The 19,577-nt window shown below is 39.7% G+C and overlaps 1 protein-coding gene and 2 long non-coding RNA genes across 3 annotated transcripts; 1 reads left to right on the top strand and 2 right to left on the bottom strand.

Annotated features, from left to right (window-relative positions):
• Positions 1-292: 292 nt before the first annotated feature.
• On the bottom strand, positions 293-4,703 carry LOC309497096. The gene is made up of 4 exons (XR_014205378.1): positions 3,245-4,703; positions 2,872-2,942; positions 2,543-2,670; positions 293-669 (listed from the first exon to the last, which is right to left on the bottom strand). It is a non-coding gene; the product is annotated as an uncharacterized lncRNA (long non-coding RNA).
• A 2,169-nt stretch (positions 4,704-6,872) lies between these two features.
• On the bottom strand, positions 6,873-10,130 carry LOC309497082. Its single transcript, XR_014205363.1, has 3 exons — positions 9,432-10,130; positions 9,287-9,370; positions 6,873-9,004 (listed from the first exon to the last, which is right to left on the bottom strand). It is a non-coding gene; the product is annotated as an uncharacterized lncRNA (long non-coding RNA).
• Positions 10,131-15,338: 5,208 nt separating this feature from the next.
• On the top strand, positions 15,339-18,229 carry LOC309497284 (uncharacterized protein; the record flags this gene model as incomplete). Its single annotated transcript, XM_082167511.1, has 4 exons — positions 15,339-15,344; positions 16,093-16,227; positions 16,471-16,941; positions 17,091-18,229. 4 exons carry the CDS (start codon positions 15,339-15,341, stop codon positions 17,736-17,738), a joined length of 1,260 nt encoding a protein of 419 aa, XP_082023637.1. The 3' UTR covers positions 17,739-18,229.
• Between the last annotated feature and the right edge of the window lie 1,348 nt (positions 18,230-19,577).

A 19,577-nucleotide genomic window follows, 5' to 3' on the forward strand; every position in this document is an offset into this window, starting at 1 on the left:
CGACCTGTGATTGACAGTCAGATCTCACACCCCCCTGCGCTGATTGGACCTGATGAAGCGGGAGCGCTGGATTTTTGCAAAACAAATAACACGCTCCAGGTGGAGTTAGAAGCTCGGGTTTTTTTCTAAAACCACCTTATTTATGTTGTTCTGTCGGATTATAGTGTCGATTACACTGAATATGATCAAAAAAATGTTGCCGACGGCAGCTTTAAGTACATGCGTATTTTCATGCTTGATTAGTGATATTAAAGCGTACTTTTTTGTATTACAAGTACATTACAAATTAATTAAGAGTGTCTTCCAAACAAACAAGAAATATACCATAAATATATTATTTTTGAGTAAAAATATACTTTCTTCCCCAAAGCTGAATGCACTTGTCAGGGTCATTAAAATAAATAACATGTAACTTCAATACCACACAGATACACATAATGTACTCAAACAGTGTTTATTAAATCCTCACATGGTTTTAGCATTGAAAAACAGAACAAAATGCACCATGTTTTTTAAAAAAAGAATGCTGAAAGAAAACAAAATTGAAACATTGTGGAACAGAAAGCAAACTTCCATTTTTCTTGCTAAATTGCTCATTGTTGCACTTGCGCCTGATGTCCGCTCGCACTTCCGACGGAGTTGTGTGTGGAAACTCCACAAGAACAGTGTCTGTTAACAAAGTAAAATAGGGAAGGTCAGAGGGCATGTTCATACAACTTTTACTTTCCACTACATCAGACAGTAAACATAATGTATTACACCCAAAATACTTAATAAAAGTACATCGTGAATAGCAGTGAGGAAATGTATCAGTATGTCATGTCAATATTGCTTCCAGTGTGTTAATCAAACAGAATATACAAGAGAAGAAACAATATAAATCAAATGATACGTCACATTCAAGTTGAAAAGTATATTTATATTATAGATCAGACTAAATTGTAATAGAGACATGTACATTTTCTATAAGGCTGCTTTGAAATGGCATGTATTGTGAAAAAATACTTAACAAAATAATTTGAATATTTTATTTTATGAATAGTCAAAAAAAAAGAGAGGTTAGAAATTCTATTGGAAACACAGTCCCCAAAGTCAAAGAAATAAAAGAAAATACATCTGCAAGAAGTACAAAAGGTCTCTGCACGGGGATCACATTTATAGATGGATGTCTTTGGATGCACCAAAATACTGGCTGACGTGATAACTACCAGTCTCTATTAGGCGGACATTTCAGCCACCTGAGCAAAAACATTCTTTATACCAGTTCTGTACAGTGCATACACAAAAACGTGTGTAACTTTTAACTTTAATGTGCTCTTTATATTTGATTTGACCCTTGAAATAACTAAATTATGTACATTTTAAGTTCCCTCAGAAAACATTTTTACAGTATAATACACTGCCGTTCAAAAGTTTGGGATCAGTAAAGTTTTTAAAGAAGTTTCTTAGGCTTATCAAGGCTGTATCTATAATACTGAATATTATTTCACAAAATAATACCGTAAAATATTTTTGCAATTTAAAATAAAAGTTTTCGATTTTAATATACAGTACTTTAAAATATAATTTATTCCTGTGAAGCAAAGCTGAATTTTCAGTGTCACATGATCCTTCAGAAATCATTCTAATATACTAATTTATAATGTTGGAAAAACATTATTTCAGGATTATTTGAGGAAAAAGTTAAAAAGAACAGTGTTTTTTCAAAATAGAGTGTTACAATATACACTACTATTCAAACTATGTTTGGGGTCAGTACATTTTTTCTTTCTTATTTATTACTTTTTTTTTATTCATACTTTTATTCAGCAAGGATGTGTTAAATGGATAAAAAAGTGATAGTAAAGTGTTAGAAAATATTTATGTTTTTAATTAATGCTGTTCTTTTTTACTTTTTATTAGCATAATCAATGAATCAAAGAAAAAAGTTCCAAAAAATATTCAATGGTACACAACAGTTTCAACACTGATAATAAATCAGCATATTGGAATGATTTCGGAAGATCATGTGACACTGAAGTAATGATGCTGAAAATACAGCTTTGCTTTAATTACAGGAATACACTATATTTTAAAATATATTAAATTAGAAAACCAATATTAGAAATTGCATTAGCCTAAGAGTTCACAATATTGCTTATTTTTTTTCTGTATTTTGATCAAATAAATACAGCCTTGTTGAGCATAAGTGACATATATCAAGTGACATAATGTAATATATCAAAAAAAATGAATCATTAAAGCATCCCTTTTATTCAGTAAATAACAATTAGCTTTGTGCTTTTTAACTTTTTTTTAAGTCTCTCTCAAATTCTTTACAAAACTTTTCATTGCTGTCCAAAATAAATATCCCAATTAATCTATATACAACTGAATCATAATATGAACTAAATCGCAAACTTGAATCAAAATCAAAACATGAAATTGATGACAATACTTACTTTAATATTGATCCATTTTACCATAAAGTTACAAGGTAGAGATTCTGCATTCTAAACATCTATGAATTAACTATGGGTCTCAGCCCTTAATTGTAACATACCATTTCAATTTCACTGGGCACAGTACTAGAGGCAGACATTCCTGATGAGGGGGTCCCACCGGGTGAGGGAATCAATGACCGGACACACTGCACACACTCCTTCATTCATTTAATCATTTCTGGAAGCTCTATGTGACAGTAAAGGGGAAAAGGGTAAGTTAGTGTTGTTTGACAATAAGAACCTTTGTTTTGTGCATCTGTGGCACTTGACAGATGGATGAAATGTAAAAGCTGGCCAGCATTACAGAAATATTGGTACTAATGTTCAGTGCAGGGCAGTCATGCGTATTGTGGGACTTTGCACTGTAATGTGCAACCTGAATACCTACCACGAAGGGATGTCATGATTTCTTCATCCATTTGAGACAGCATTTTTGGCCCAGTGTTAAGAGTCTTTTATCTGCAAACAGCCAATAAAATAAAAGCACATTTAAACTTTTTATTAAAGTCACATATCACGTTAACATGTTTGTTACAATAAAAAAAGTCAGGAAAGAAACAGAAAAAGAATTAATGATGCTCAAATTTAAATTCCACTGTAAAACAGCTGTAGGCCTTAATGCTAAGGACTTTTGCTACTGCCCTGCTTGGGCCAATGCTTTAAATTCTTACTTGGCCTGCCAAAAATCCACTGGTCCCACCCAAAATCAATGTAATGACATAAATAAAAAGTAATAGAAACGTGTGTCATTAATTACTCACCCTCATATCGTCCCAAACCCCTAAGACCTTCATTCATGTTTGGAACAGAAATTAAGATCTTTGATTATTTTATTTTTTTCTGTGAACATAAACAGCATATTCCGGAAAGTCAAACATGCAGCAAAACACACTAGTTACGCAGCATGTTTACATGAGGGTAAGGAATTAGCGACAGAAGTTTAAATTTTTGGTGAACTAAACCTTAAGAAGTGCAAGGTTTCTAAAATTAAATACAATGACATAAACGATAGGGTTGTGCAAGTAATTGAATTACTTTTGAATTTTCCTTCAAGCAATCATGAAAAACTGCACATTAAATTAAACAATTACAGTGCTGCATTCTGTTTCTTTGCTTTAAAATGGTCTTTTTTCGCTGCTCACTAAAAGTCATGATACAGTCAACAATCATTCAAGTAATGTACAAAAAATAAAAAGAGCACATTAAGCTGTGAACAGAATCCATGCATTCAGTCTTAAAGTGACAGACAATCACTTGCTGCAGTCTGCATTTTCTAGTTTCAATTAGGCTATTATTATTTTTACATTTACAAACGTATGTGTATGAGACATAGAATAATAATAATAAAAACATAGTTGTCGGCACCAATAGCCTCACGGTTACTGCGCCGACATACAGAGCCACTGCACTCATCCCGGATCATCGTTCTTTGCCGATCCCGCTCTCCTCTCTCTTCACCCAAAGCTTGCCTGTCTATTCTAAACTGTCCTGTCCAATTAAAGGCATAAAATGACCATAAGTAAATCTTTAAAAAAAGAAAAGAAAAGAAAAAAGACAACATACAGTATTTGGGGTGCAGAGGTGTTCTTAGGAAACGAATTGTCAAATTTTACTGGCATTTAAAATTTTCATATGACAGATATGTTTTCAGCAAATATGTGTCGCCCCTGTGTCATCGTGTATCGTGACTTTGTTGCCAATACATAGCCTCATTGTTTACTTAAGGCATAATTGATTGTGTGTACTAGTCACCAAGACAAGCATCTCAGCATAAATGTGTGTGTATTTGTCCATTCAAGAACAAGAAAATGCATGAAAGCGAACTCAATTTGGGAGTTGTGGGCTTCGCTGACACCTGGCTTTATGTACATGCCTCAGTGCGCAAATAAAACATCTCACACAGTGCAACTACGTAATTGAGTTCTCTTTTACATCTTCTTGCACTTGACTGTTTAAATTGGCAAGGCTTAAAAACACAAAAAAGCAGTAACTGTGTCAAATTAATTCATTAAGAAAAATTTTCACTTCAGTTATATTAAGACAGTAGTGCCATTATTCAGCACAATTATTTTCAAGTATTTCTCATCCAATAGTGTTAGAGCAGTCAAATCAACAATACTGCTAAATGACTACCTATCTGGACGGAGTGGGCTCGCTATGTTTGTGGCCTCATCAGAACTGATATGATGATCTGAAGTGAATGCCAGGGGTCTGGCAGCCTTCTTATGGTGCGTTCACACCAAACGCGAATATGCGTCTGGCGCGAGTGATTTCAATGTTAAGTCAATGGTAAGACGCGTTTACGCGCGTCTGGAGGTCTTGCGGCGCGAATGAGGCGTTTAGCGCGGCGCGGTAGACGCGAATTCGCCTCATTCGCGCGAATTGAGCGTTTGGTTACGCGCGAAATTTATTAGTGCTATTTGTGCATTCACGCGTTTGACGCGAATTCGCGTCTGCCGCCCGAGTTGAAAAATCTGAACTTCTGCGTCAATTCGCGCCGCGTTAACCAATCAGAAGCCTGCTTGCTGCTGTCACGTGGTGAAGTGACAGTTTACAATGTTATTTTATGTTTGGCCTCAATAAATTATTTTGTATTAAATGCACAACAAAGCAAATCTTTCACATAAAAACTCGATTTCAATATATGAGAGATACTCATTTTGTATTGAATGCTATTTATTCCATATCTATTCTAGATTATAATGAAACATTATTATTCTAATGTAAAGACAACAAACACAATTTAGTGTATAAAAACAAAATTCACAGGACAGGTTTCACCTTTGGAGGCTGACTCCATTTATTATCAAAACAAAAATAAATGACAGATTAGGTGGGTGCGGGCGAGGGTGAACCTCGCGCCGGGCTGTAGAGCGCGGGCTCGTCAGGCAGCGACCACTCGAGGCCGAGGCCTTACGGCCTACGCGGTCCTCGTCAGCGTCCTCACCGTTAGGTCCACCAAACCTAGCTCCTGGAGCAAATTGTGAAACTCCTGAAACCCTCCGGAGGGTCTGGTGGACCCGAGTACAGCGACGATGATCCCTACGCCGCTGTTCTGCTCTCCAGAGCAAATACAGAGCGGCGACTCTCTCGATAAATGACCGATCAATAACAGACATCTTGTAAAAAGATGGCCGCCAACGGGGTTCGAAACTTTCGCCTCTGACGCGCGTAAATTTCGCTTCAAACTTATTTCGCTCTTGACGCGCGAATGCACACAAAGTGGTCACGCGTATAACTAGACGCGGCAGGCGCGAATTTTGACGCAGATTCGCGTTTGGTGTGAACGCAGCATTAGTGTTTACTAGCTTTACCTGGACAAAAATGTTAATAAGGAAAAAAAAGAAAAAGAAAAACATTAATTAAAGGATGCTAGGTTTACAAGTGGTGGTTGGGGAGAGACTCTTGATATTTTGTGTGTAAAATATAATAGCAATAGTGTCACAGGTCGGGGTGGAGCGCCAGCGGGCCGCCCACCCCTCCGCCCGCGTGCCGCCCCTGAGGAGCTGACCGTGGACACAAAGGAGGCAGACACAGAATTAAAAATAAATATTCTTTATTAAATAATAAAAACAATATAAAGTCCCTTCCACATCCTCTTTTCTTCGGGAGCAGGTTCTTCCAGCATCAGCAGGCTCTTCCAGCATCAGCCGGCTCTTCACTAGCCTCAGGCTCTTCCAGCATTAACAGGCTCCTCCAGCATCAGCAGGCTCTTCCAGCATTAGCAGGCCCTTCCGGCATTAGCCGGCTCTAGCATCAGCAGGCTCTTCACTAGCCTCAGGCTCTTCCAGCATTAACAGGCTCCTCCAGCATCAGCAGGCTCTTCCAGCATTAGCAGGCCCTTCCGGCATTAGCCGGCTCTAGCATCAGCAGGCTCTTCCAGTATCAGCAGGCCCTTCCAGCATTAACGGGCTCTTCCAGCATCAGCAGGCTCTTCCAGCATTAGCAGGCCCTTCCGGCATTAGCCGGTTCTTCACTAGCCTCAGGCTCTTCCAACATTAACGGGCTCTTCCAGCATCAGCAGGCTCTTCCAGCATTAGCAGGCCCTTCCGGCATTAGCCGGCTCTTCACTAGCCTCAGGCTCTTCCAGCATTAACGGGCTCTTCCAGCATCAGCAGGCTCTTCCGGCATTAGCCGGTTCTTCACTAGCCTCCGGCAGAGAGTGGAAGATACATGTAACTCACAGCGTTAGCAGGGTCTTCACTGGACTCAGGCAGAGAGAGGAATGAATACATGTAACTCACAGCATTAGCAGGTTCTTCACTGGACTCAGACAGAGGGAGGAATAGACACGTGTAACTCACAGCATTAGCAGGCTCTTCACTGGACTCAGACAGAGGGAGGAATAGACACGTGTAACTCACAGCATTAGCAGGCTCTTCACTGGACTCAGACAGAGGGAGGAATAGACACGGGTAACTCACAGCATTAGCAGGCTCTTCACTGGACTCAGACAGAGGGAGGAATAGACACGTGTAACTCACAGCATTAGCAGGCTCTTCACTGGACTCAGACAGAGAGAGGAATAGACACGTGTAACTCACAGCATTAGCAGGCTCTTCAAGCATTAGCAGGCTCTTCCAGCATTAGCGGGCTCTTCCAGCATTAGCGGGCTCTTCCAGCATGGGCTCTTCCAGCATTAGCGGGCTCTTCCAGCATTAGCGGGCTCTTCCAGCATTAGCGGGCTCTTCCAGCATTAGCGGGCTCTTCCAGCATTAGCGGGCTCTTCCAGCATGGGCTCTTCCAGCATTAGCGGGCTCTTCCAGCATTAGCGGGCTCTTCCAGCATTAGCGGGCTCTTCCAGCATTAGCGGGCTCTTCCAGCATTAGCGGGCTCTTCCAGCATTAGCGGGCTCTTCCAGCATTAGCGGGCTCTTCCAGCATTCACAGAGCCGGGCGGTCTCAAATGGTAAGTTTGGGCGCTTGATATATCAGAACCGTGTGAATCGTCACTTCAGGCACTGCATTCCACTCGCACACCGTGCATTCGGGCCAGCACTCACCCACCGGTCTTTCACCCACCGGTCTTTCTCCCACCAGTTCGACTCTCGTCTCTCACACGGGCTCCACTTCTCTCAGAGACAGTCAAACGGATGTAGTAATCGTCACTTTCAGTGAAGGAAGAACAAAGGTTGGAGATAGATCATTAATTCACTCGGTGTAATAGTTCACTCGTGCCACACGCTTTCCAGACTCTCCACACCACTTCAGTGTCAGTGCATATAAACAACGGATCAAATACTCATCACTTTGCGTCTCTCCCACTGCTGACGATATCCCTTGGGTTTTCGTTGACAAACTTCACTCTCTCCTTTCCATTTCTCGGCTTCAATCTTCGCCCTGTTGCACAGCCCAGCCTCAGATATAAACCACCTGCCGACAAAACACAGTATCTCACGGGAAGAGAACCACACACAGGGGGGGAGAACCCCCAGGCGGGGAGGAGAACCACCCAGCAGTCTGCTTCCTCTCTCTTTTTAAAGCCCCATCTGAATCTGTGTTCCTCTCCCAACGCTCTCTGTTAATTACTCCACACCTGCGGTCAATTGGGCCATTAGCCTCGCTGCCATAGCAACAGATTTGCGGTGTAATGAGACGGGCATCCACAGGAGGTCTCCAAATAGCACTGTATTCACAAGGGTTTTTAATCTCTTTTCTAATTATTTTTGTCACCCCGTGACATACCCCCCCACCAATCCGCTCCAGTCCCTGGAGCGGGACGCCGAAGAAAAGGGAAAAAAAAGGAGAGGAAAACAAAAAAAAGAAACAAAGCAAAAATAAACAAAAAAAGGAAAAAAAACTGGTCGCCATACCTTCGGCCCACGGTTGCTCAACTCAGGGCGGCACCCTGCTGACTACGCCATTTTATGTCACAGGTCGGGGTGGAGCGCCAGCGGGCCGCCCACCCCTCCGCCCGCGTGCCGCCCCTGAGGAGCTGACCGTGGACACAAAGGAGGCAGACACAGAATTAAAAATAAATATTCTTTATTAAATAATAAAAACAATATAAAGTCCCTTCCACATCCTCTTTTCTTCGGGAGCAGGTTCTTCCAGCATCAGCAGGCTCTTCCAGCATCAGCCGGCTCTTCACTAGCCTCAGGCTCTTCCAGCATTAACAGGCTCCTCCAGCATCAGCAGGCTCTTCCAGCATTAGCAGGCCCTTCCGGCATTAGCCGGCTCTAGCATCAGCAGGCTCTTCCAGTATCAGCAGGCCCTTCCAGCATTAACGGGCTCTTCCAGCATCAGCAGGCTCTTCCAGCATTAGCAGGCCCTTCACTAGCCTCAGGCTCTTCCAACATTAACGGGCTCTTCCAGCATCAGCAGGCTCTTCCAGCATTAGCAGGCCCTTCCGGCATTAGCCGGCTCTTCACTAGCCTCAGGCTCTTCCAGCATTAACGGGCTCTTCCAGCATCAGCAGGCTCTTCCAGCATTAGCAGGCCCTTCCGGCATTAGCCGGTTCTTCACTAGCCTCCGGCAGAGAGTGGAAGATACATGTAACTCACAGCGTTAGCAGGGTCTTCACTGGACTCAGGCAGAGAGAGGAATGAATACATGTAACTCACAGCATTAGCAGGTTCTTCACTGGACTCAGACAGAGGGAGGAATAGACACGTGTAACTCACAGCATTAGCAGGCTCTTCACTGGACTCAGACAGAGGGAGGAATAGACACGTGTAACTCACAGCATTAGCAGGCTCTTCACTGGACTCAGACAGAGGGAGGAATAGACACGTGTAACTCACAGCATTAGCAGGCTCTTCACTGGACTTCAGACAGAGGGAGGAATAGACACGTGTAACTCACAGCATTAGCAGGCTCTTCACTGGACTCAGACAGAGAGAGGAATAGACACGTGTAACTCACAGCATTAGCAGGCTCTTCACTGGACTCAGACAGAGGGAGGAATAGACACGTGTAACTCACAGCATTAGCAGGCTCTTCACTGGACTTCAGACAGAGGGAGGAATAGACACGTGTAACTCACAGCATTAGCAGGCTCTTCACTGGACTCAGACAGAGAGAGGAATAGACACGTGTAACTCACAGCATTAGCAGGCTCTTCAAGCATTAGCAGGCTCTTCCAGCATTAGCGGGCTCTTCCAGCATTAGCGGGCTCTTCCAGCATTAGCGGGCTCTTCCAGCATTAGCGGGCTCTTCCAGCATTAGCGGGCTCTTCCAGCATTAGCGGGCTCTTCCAGCATTAGCGGGCTCTTCCAGCATTCACAGAGCCGGGCGGTCTCAAATGGTAAGTTTGGGCGCTTGATATATCAGAACCGTGTGAATCGTCACTTCAGGCACTGCATTCCACTCGCACACCGTGCATTCGGGCCAGCACTCACCCACCGGTCTTTCTCCCACCAGTTCGACTCTCGTCTCTCACACGGGCTCCACTTCTCTCAGAGACAGTCAAACGGATGTAGTAATCGTCACTTTCAGTGAAGGAAGAACAAAGGTTGGAGATAGATCATTAATTCACTCGGTGTAATAGTTCACTCGTGCCACACGCTTTCCAGACTCTCCACACCACTTCAGTGTCAGTGCATATAAACAACGGATCAAATACTCATCACTTTGCGTCTCTCCCACTGCTGACGATATCCCTTGGGTTTTCGTTGACAAACTTCACTCTCTCCTTTCCATTTCTCGGCTTCAATTAGTGATGTGACATTTGAACCAAGGCGTCGGAGCTTGTGTCGAGAAAAAATGGGCGTGCCAGATGAAGCCGCGATTCGAGGCTTGTGTTGTTAACGTGAAAATCACGTGACTGATGACAAACGAGGCCTCGGTTTGTGTGGATACGTCATCGGTTCGGTCTGAGTGTCGCTTCTGGATAAAAGGCGGTTCGAAACTCGCGCCACCTTGTGGGTGTTGTCAGTAGTAGCCTAGTAAAAGCAGTTGTAGTAGTGTTAAAGAGTCAGAGAGTTAGAGAACTATCATTGTTATGGCTGTATATTATTACATTATCAGGTTAGAATAGTTATAGTATATTGTTATTATTAATTATAGTAGGCTTAGCTATATTATAGTCTTGTTATATTAATTAGATAAGATTATTTGGATTGCTCTGGATTCTTTTATTTGGATTGTCCTTTTGGATTTGTTTGCTTTTTGTGACTCTTCCTTTTTCCTGGAAATTGGAGCCAGCAAGAAAGAGGGAATCCTCCCCTGTCTGGGCTCAACAGAAGCATCAGTATCCTCATTTATACCAGCTGGCACTGGCATTTTTTAAATAAGTGTGTTACCCCAACACACTTGAAATAATTCTGTTTCTCAATAAAAATCGATTGTAATCCTTCCTTCCAGACTATTCTGTTGCAGTTTACTTTATTACACTCCCTCCAACATAAGCACTGCACTCAACACAGTTTCACTGTTGTTGTTCATACTGTCACTATCCAAACAATTAATTAATATTTAATTAACTGTGTGTGTGACTCTGCACAAGTAAAGTGGTGGTAGCGCAATGGATAAGACACATGCCTTTGGTGTGAGAGACCTGGGTTCGAATCCACTGTGAGACACCAATGTGTCCCTGAGCAAGACACTTAACCCCTAGTTGCTCCAGAGGCGTGCGACCTCTGACATATATAGCAATTGTAAGTCGCTTTGTATAAAAGCGTCAGCTAAATGAATAAATGTAAATTCAGACAGAGAAAGATACATATTTTATATTATACACAGTAATGGACAAATGTCTGCTCATGTCTTTTTATTTTTGCAAATGAAAGGTTACATACATCAACAGCGAGTACAAAATAAATAAATGCATATTTTTATTTATACAAATATTTTTCTAAAATATAGGCCTATATATTTTTCTAAAAAATATATTGTGTATAAAATTGGAGTGTCCATGTATAAAAAGCGAGCTCCTTGACAAAAAAGCCAATAGACATATTATACTGTTTATTACTGTTTTTCCAATCAGATGAAACCTAATTCTTGATGATTACTGCCAGAGAATTTAATGACAGTGTAATTGAAGGTTAGAATGTCAAATCATTTAACATTTGATTCCATGTATAAAATGGTGTGATTTATAAATGTAACCTCTAAAATGATTCAGCATGTCACTTGTGTAAGCCAGTGACACTGGTTCAGAATGAATGAATTTGTCTGCTATTTCTTTGCACAGTAGCTAGGTGTCACTAGTGAGCAATGCTGAATGAAGCTTCGAGTAATGAACCTTTGGCTGAAGCAATGGGCTGCGAGGTATCAGTGGTTCAGGAAGCCTCATTTTGCCATCACTACCACCCAGCAGTCTGCTTCCTCTCTCTTTTTAAAGCCCCATCTGAATCTGTGTTCCTCTCCCAACGCTCTCTGTTAATTACTCCACACCTGCGGTCAATTGGGCCATTAGCCTCGCTGCCATAGCAACAGATTTGCGGTGTAATGAGACGGGCATCCACAGGAGGTCTCCAAATAGCACTGTATTCACAAGGGTTTTTAATCTCTTTTCTAAATATTTTTGTCACCGCGTGACAATAGCACTTTGTGTGTAAATTAGTACATATTAAACTGCCATGCTATATAAATGCTTTATTTATTCTGACTGAATTTTTTTTAGTGCGGTCCTGTTTATAAAACATTCAAACTATAAAAATGTAGCCAAAAACTGGGTAAGACAGTATGCATACATTATGAAGACATTGTGGAACTTCATCCTCAGAGCTGGTGTTTTGATCTTGTGTGTCTACGGCCCTGCTCTGAGAAAGGGAATTCTTCAGCTTTTGTAACATCTTGTCTCTGGCTGCCTCTTTGATCTTGGTTTTCTTTGGCTGAAAAAAATGTAGGGGGTAATAAATAAAAAAATGGTTAAAATCTTCACAATGTCACATTCATGCTGATATACTGAAATTTGATGCAGATTGTTTTTCTGATTAGAAAATATTTTGGCAGCAGTCACAATGAATCTTTGTCTGGCCAAAGATTTATTTGATCATTTACTGTAATATCTGAGATTACTGCTTTGCTGGAGATGGCAGAATGACACACTTTATTTATAAGCTTTAAGTGATTAGAACAGTGTGAATAAAAATGCTGCATGTCTTTTATGAAACTCGTAACTTCATATTCTTTGGCTTTTTATGAAATTGTCTTCCAATGAAAAAATGCTGTCTTTTTTATTTTTTTTTACTTGTATAAGTCTTACTTGTGGACTTTCTGCATGAGAGAGGTCTCTATAGCTTCGACTATGAATGAAACATAGTGTTTATTGCTCCATAATGCGTACAATACCCAAATTTGAGTACAAATAGAGAAAAACTAAGTAATCGTCAAGACAGGATTTTAAAAATGAGCATGATAATGCATCTGTGTTTTTTTGTTTTTGTTGTTAAAATGAGCACAGTTGTGAACTGTGAGGTACAGAGTGTAATTAGGGACTCATATTTAATATTACATGCATGGAATCAATTTTACATTTAGCATATCTTCTGGAAAATTAAGAAATTACTATCACTATGACATAAAACTGTCAATATTACATAAAGACTTATCCATATCCACTCACCAGCCTGGCTTTTTTAGCCTCCACCTCGTTGCTGGTGTCCAACATTTTCTTTTTGACACGAACACCCCTGCTTTCATCCTTGTTCCATATGTCCTTTCCCAAAAGTAGTAAGTTTTTCTTCATGACGAGGTCTTTGAACGAATCTGATATAACAAGCGCAAAAACACTTTAGCCTAACGTACACCTGTTATCAAAAAAAGCGACACAATAGCGCAATAAAGCACTTGAAAGTGTAACTTAAGAAATAATAATAATAAAAAAAACAGACCTCCAAACATCAGGGGCCTCATTTATAAAGCTTGCGTACGCACAAAACGGGGCTGAAAACATGCGTACGCCAGTTCCTGCGCAAAAGGTGGGATTTATAAAGAAAAACTTGACGGGAAAATTTGCGCACCTGCACGCAAACTCTGACCCATGCGTACGAACGTTTTGGAGATGGAGCACTTTGGCGACACCGATGGTGAGCTGGAGTTAAATGTATTTTTGGTCACTTTTATACAGAAAATCTAAAGAAAATTAAACATATACAGAAAGATTATACAAATACAATTTCAATCACCAAGCCTGTCACTTGAAGCAAATATCCATTCCTTCTTAAATGTCCGCGGCAGCGAGCGTGTTGAGCCGTTTAGTGAAACTGACGCAAATAACAGTTTAAATAAATAAAACACTTCTGATATAAACATTTATATTAAATATGCCATTCAAATTAATGGAGTTAAACACTTAAACATGAAATCATTACTGAAGTTACAAAATTTTTTTAAATTCAATCATTAGAAATATTTGTTGTGGATGCGATTGTTTTTGAACACTTTTCCTGTGGCGTGCTTTAATGTTTTAACCACAGAGATAATTGCTTATCATGATAATACCAGATTGTCTGAGAAAATAGTTTCGTGCAAATAATGCCCAAGGCCTATCTGTTTCCATTAAAAATATAAATCAATTAAAAATACAATTCGGCAAGTGGAAAAGATTGAGAAAAACTTTCTCTGAAATGTATTTTACACTATTTGATTTATGTAGGCTATTCAAAAACAAGGCAAGGATAGACAACTACTTGATTTGTATTAATGTAATGTTTCTTGTACCGTTTATATCATTTGCATATGATTATTCATCCACGTGATAACGTTTAAGTTATCACGTGGATGAATAATCATATGCAAATGATATGTAGATGAGGATCTGCATAGTAAAACCAGGCGTTGTAAGCTCCATATATGGTTATTTCGGGGTGGAGACGCATGTACGCACAATCTTCCGCTGACTGGGATTTATAAAGTGAATTCTGCGCAGGTTCTGGCGTACGCACGGTTTTATAAGTCTGAATATTTTTTTGCGTACAGCATTTTTGGCTTTCGGGCGCACGTACACTTTTAGTAAGGTTCCTACGCACAGTTTTATAAATGAGGCCCCAGGACTTTTGCAGGCACCGTCTTCTCTGGTTCTTTACGTGAAGGCCACTTTATTTCCAGCCAATTGTCATCTCCATCAAGGTCTGGTTTTGACGTAACTTGACTATGCTGGTCTATATCTACAAGGATCGATGTACTCTCCACTTTTAAGGATTTATCATATAAGTAATAAATTGCAAACTGGAACGGCATCGTGTCTTAGTAACGTCTCCTCCTGCTGCAAAACGTCGCGTAGCACGGGAGCATCAATCGAAGTGAGTACCATCTGCTGCTCTGATTGGCTAAAAGCAATTAAGACACTTGATTGATCAAATGTGGCGCCGATTTTCTCAAAATCAAAGTTTTTGAATCCAGTAGAGAATACGCTGACATCATCATGGCATCAAAACGACAGTATAAGACATTTTTGAATTCCGATGGGACTCAACCAGATACACCAAGATCCTCAAAATACAGAAAACTTCAGCAGAAAAAGGTAAACAAAAAACTTTTTTCTTTTGCAGTATTATCACTCTTAATATTGTCCTGAGACCCAGATTATTTATTTTTTTAACATTTATTTAGTTTTTTTTCCCCCATGTCATTAACGTTACATTGTTTATTGCATAAAAAACACTTTGAATATATATATATATATATATATATATATATATATTATTGATATGTTATTATGCTTACTGATCTGATTTTGTTTTATAATAATTTTTTTTTCTAAGAAAATTTTGTATAACAACAATTATTATCCATGTTGTGAAAGATATAATGGAATGAACTGATATACTATTATAATTGATGCAATATGTGGGCAAAATGGCTATAAATGGGCAGACCCATTCAATACAATGTATCTATAAACTGTATCTAATTTGCATATTAATGTATTCTTGGGGCAACAGTAATGAAAAAATGAAGTTTAATAATGGGAGTAATAATTTACAACGTTTTCATAATAATATGTAATATTTCATATGAATATTGATATATAATTACTTTCCCTATTCACTTATTGTGTCCTCCCAAACTGTCTGCTAAACATGATTTACTTCCTGCATAAACTGCTAAGACTAGTTTTACTAGTTAGTTATCACATTTTTTTCAAAGTAACTATTTTAAGTCAGTAACATAAAACCAGACATTTGTCTAATTTGATACTATAAGGTTAAACTGATTGCCCTTTGATTAACCGCTAACTGGTCATACTACCACTTAAGACACTGTCTTAACATAACGGCTTTGTTTACCCCTGATGTCCTTTACAGTGGCCCTGTTTTGTAACAGAAAGTCATATTTGTTATATTTCTGCAAAAGTGTTTCATTTAATCTTTAAATTAATTCAGTCATTTTTAAAGACTAAGGAGAAATTTTTGTCATGGTAAAAACTTCAAACATTTGTTATCTTTGAAAGTACCCAAATGTGCTCTTTACAGGACATCCACTTGTCCTGTAAAACTGTTACATGTGTGGTGTCAGAGAAATTCACTAAAATATAATGTCTACTACAGTGGACAAAAGTCTGTTCCTGGGTTCCAGGAGGATTTTTTTTTTTTTTTTACTTTTGTGTACAAAAATACACGTTTGCCTAAACAAAAGATGAATAGATTTAAAATGTTTACTCTAGCTCACTGTACTTCAGAAATGTTAAACAGGAGACATCACAAGTACTGAACTATTAGATAGCAGTTACTTTAAGTTATTTAATTTTGTTTGTACTGTATCCACAGAAACAGACGAAATTGTTATACAAGAGATTTCTTCATACATCTCCAATTTCCCAAACAACTAATTACAGAAGAAAAGTTTACAAAAAGGTATGTAATTGTGAAAACCAATGTTATGTATAATTTTTAAAAAAATTCGATAAACGAAATGCTCAACCAGACGTTTGTGTTTGGATGGGCCTCGCACAACTTCAGTGCCCCAGACTGTGTCAGTGGGATGTTTATTTATTGATATTTTGATTTAATTACATTCAGTCTGTATTGAAATACTGCTGTTTTGTTTTGCATTTGTTTTGTGAAGTTGCACTTACCTTTTGTGTACATTTGTTTCAGATTCCTATCTCAAATCCTACTGAAGAGAAGGCCGAACTTGAAAGTACAAAAGAAAGAGAACAAGAGGAGAGACCGATAGATTATGTAAATACAATTGAGGAAGGAGAGGAAGATGATGAAAATGGACAAGAGGACCGAGAGGAAGATAATGGAAATGGAAATGAGGAAGATGATGGAGATGGACAAGAGGACAGAGAGGAAGATGATGGAGATGGACAAGAGGACAGAGAGGAAGATGATGGAAGTGGAAATGAGGAAGATGAAGGAGATGGACAAGAGGTAAACACAGAAGGTGATGGAAGTGGAAATGAGGAAGAAGAGGGAAATGAGCAAGAGGACAGAGAAATAGATGGTGAAAGTGAAGAAGATGGAAGTGAACAAGAGGAGACAGAGGAAAAGGATGGAATTAGACAAGGACAGAGATCAGGAAAAGAGAGGAGCCAAGGAAATGATAATTCAAACCAAAGGAAGGTGCGTTGATATCTATACACATGGTGTTAAATTTATGTTGACTGTGTAAGCCACCTGTCTTAAATGTTCAACACTGTTAGTGATATTTCTGCTTGTGTTTTATATTTTCTTGTTGTAGTTAATTTGATCAGACTTGTCTTTTTTCACAGAAACAACATGAAAATGATCCTGTATACCCTGGTGCTCCTCTCACAAAGGGACAGAGTCTGCTCTTACTCATGTCGTATGTACTCCGCCACAATTTGACAGAAGTAGCTCTTCAGGATCTCCTTACTATGTTCAATGAACATTTCCCTGGCTTGGTGCCAGCAACTTCATATCTTTTCCATAAAGCATATGGACAATTTGGCCAGTATGTGCCACATTTTTATTGTATCAACTGTGAAAGCTACTTGGGAGCTACTGAGACAGCACCACAAAACTGTTCTTCTTGTAAAGCTAAATTTGACGCAGAGAAAAACCTAAGGGCTGAATCTTACTTTCTAGTACTTAGTGTATCAGCCCAAATAACAGACATTTTGGAAAAACCAGAGATTTGTTTGAATAAAAGGGAATCAATTCCAGGCATTGTTTCCGATATTCAATGTGGGGAAGAATATCAAAAGATCAAGCAGAGTGGACAAATGGGGCCTGATGACATATCAATCTTGTGGAATTGTGATGGAATTCCTGTTTTTAAAAGTAATAATGTTCAGATATGGCCAATCCAGTGTCAAATTATTGGCTGTCACCAAGTGATCGTGAAAGGAACATATGCGTACCATGCTTATGGGTTGGTAACAGCAAGCCAAATATGATCACATTTTTAACTGCTTTTGTGTCAAAGCTCAAGGAACTACAACAGATTGGAATCAAATGGAGGGACTCTGAAAACATAGAGCATACAAGCAAGGTTCATTCACTCCTCTGCTCTTCTGATTCAATTGCCCGGCCCCTTCTGAGAAACACGAAGCAGTTCAATGGAAAATATGGGTGTGACTTTTGTCTCCACACTGGTGGTGGCCCATATATTTGGCAAACACCTGAACCACCTTTAAGGAAAGAGACAGATCATTTCCGGCATGCTATGCTGGCAACACCTGCTCAACCAGTAATGGGTGTAAAAGGACCATCACCTTTGATGGAACTTGAAAGCTTTAACATGATCACAGGCTTCGTTCCAGAGTATCAGCACAGTGTCTGTGTGGTGGTGGTGGCGCAATGGATAAGACACATGCCTTTGGTGTGAGAGACCCGGGTTCGAATCCACTGTGAGACACCAATGTGTCCCTGAGCAAGACACTTAACCCCTAGTTGCTCCAGAGGCGTGCGACCTCTGACATATATAGCAATTGTAAGTCGCTTTGAATAAAAGCGTCAGCTAAATGAATAAATGTAAATGTAAATGTGTCTGCCTAGGTGTAACTAAACAGATAACATCTCTGTGGCTGGACAGTAAACACCATAAGCAAGATTGGTACTTGGGCTCAAAGACCAATGACATAGACCAGGGGCTTAAGGCCATTAACCCACCTTTGGAAATCACAAGGGCCCCAAGATCAGTGAAAGACCGAAAATTCTGGAAGGCATCTGAATGGAGGTCTTTTTTGTTGTTTTATGCTTTGCCTGTTTTGAGTGGTATTTTGAAAAAGAAATACTGGAATCATCTTTTTTTATTAGTTTTTTCAATGCACACTCTTCTTCATGATGCCATCAAAGTAAACCATGTGGATATGGCAGAACAAGCTCTTCGAAAGTTTGTGCGTAACTTTGAGAAACTTTATGGTGCTAAAAATGTTTCTTTCAATGTGCATTTATTAATGTGCGAAACTGGGGGCCGCTGTGGGCAACATCCACATTTCCATTCGAATCTTTTACTGGAACATTGCTGAAGTTTTTCAACGGAACAACGCATGTACTAGATCAAGTAGTTAAGAGATTCCTTAGGTGGAGGGCTCTCTCAGCAAAAGCAGGGACTACAATGGCAAATGCTAATGAAAACATACCATTTTTTTTTTGACAAACTCCAAAATAGATCTGCCTTAAGACAGAAGTCAAAGAAGTTTCAAGATAATGTCAGAGGTTTTGGTTGCCCGAAGAAAGGTACCACATCTGTGCAGACTGTGCTGCAGAGGATGGCTATTGAAGACTTTACTGGTGACACCGTTAATTCGGGTTTATTTTATGACCGTTTCACTTGTAGCGGAGTTCTTTATCATTCCTGCAAGAGCACAACTCTTAAAAAGAGAAACAATTCAGTTGTCCAGTTAAGTGACGGAACATTCTGTGAAATTATGACCCTGGGGGATTTTACGTGTGAGGACGGGGCATCTACTGCATCCACCAACAACAGATTCTGTGTTTTAGTTAAAGAGCTTGCCAAGAGTGGAGGAAAGTTGTGTAGCGATGCTCAGCTAAATATATCCTCAACATTTATATATGAAGTGTCTCACACCAATAATGTGTTTGCTGTCCCTCCGCAATCACTCAAAAGTAAATGTGTACTGATTAGGTCTAAGGACAAACTGTATGTCATTCCACTTCCAAACAACATTGAAAGAGACTAAAACTGACTCCTGGGGAACTACTTCTGCAGCTTTACTGATGTCAATGCCAATTGTTGTTTTTAAGCTTTATTTCTGCCTAAAATTAACAAT

The sequence above is a fragment of the Leuciscus leuciscus genome, assembly GCF_965113295.1.
Source record: "Leuciscus leuciscus genome assembly, chromosome: 4".
NCBI classification, from domain to species: Eukaryota; Metazoa; Chordata; class Actinopteri; order Cypriniformes; family Leuciscidae; genus Leuciscus; species Leuciscus leuciscus.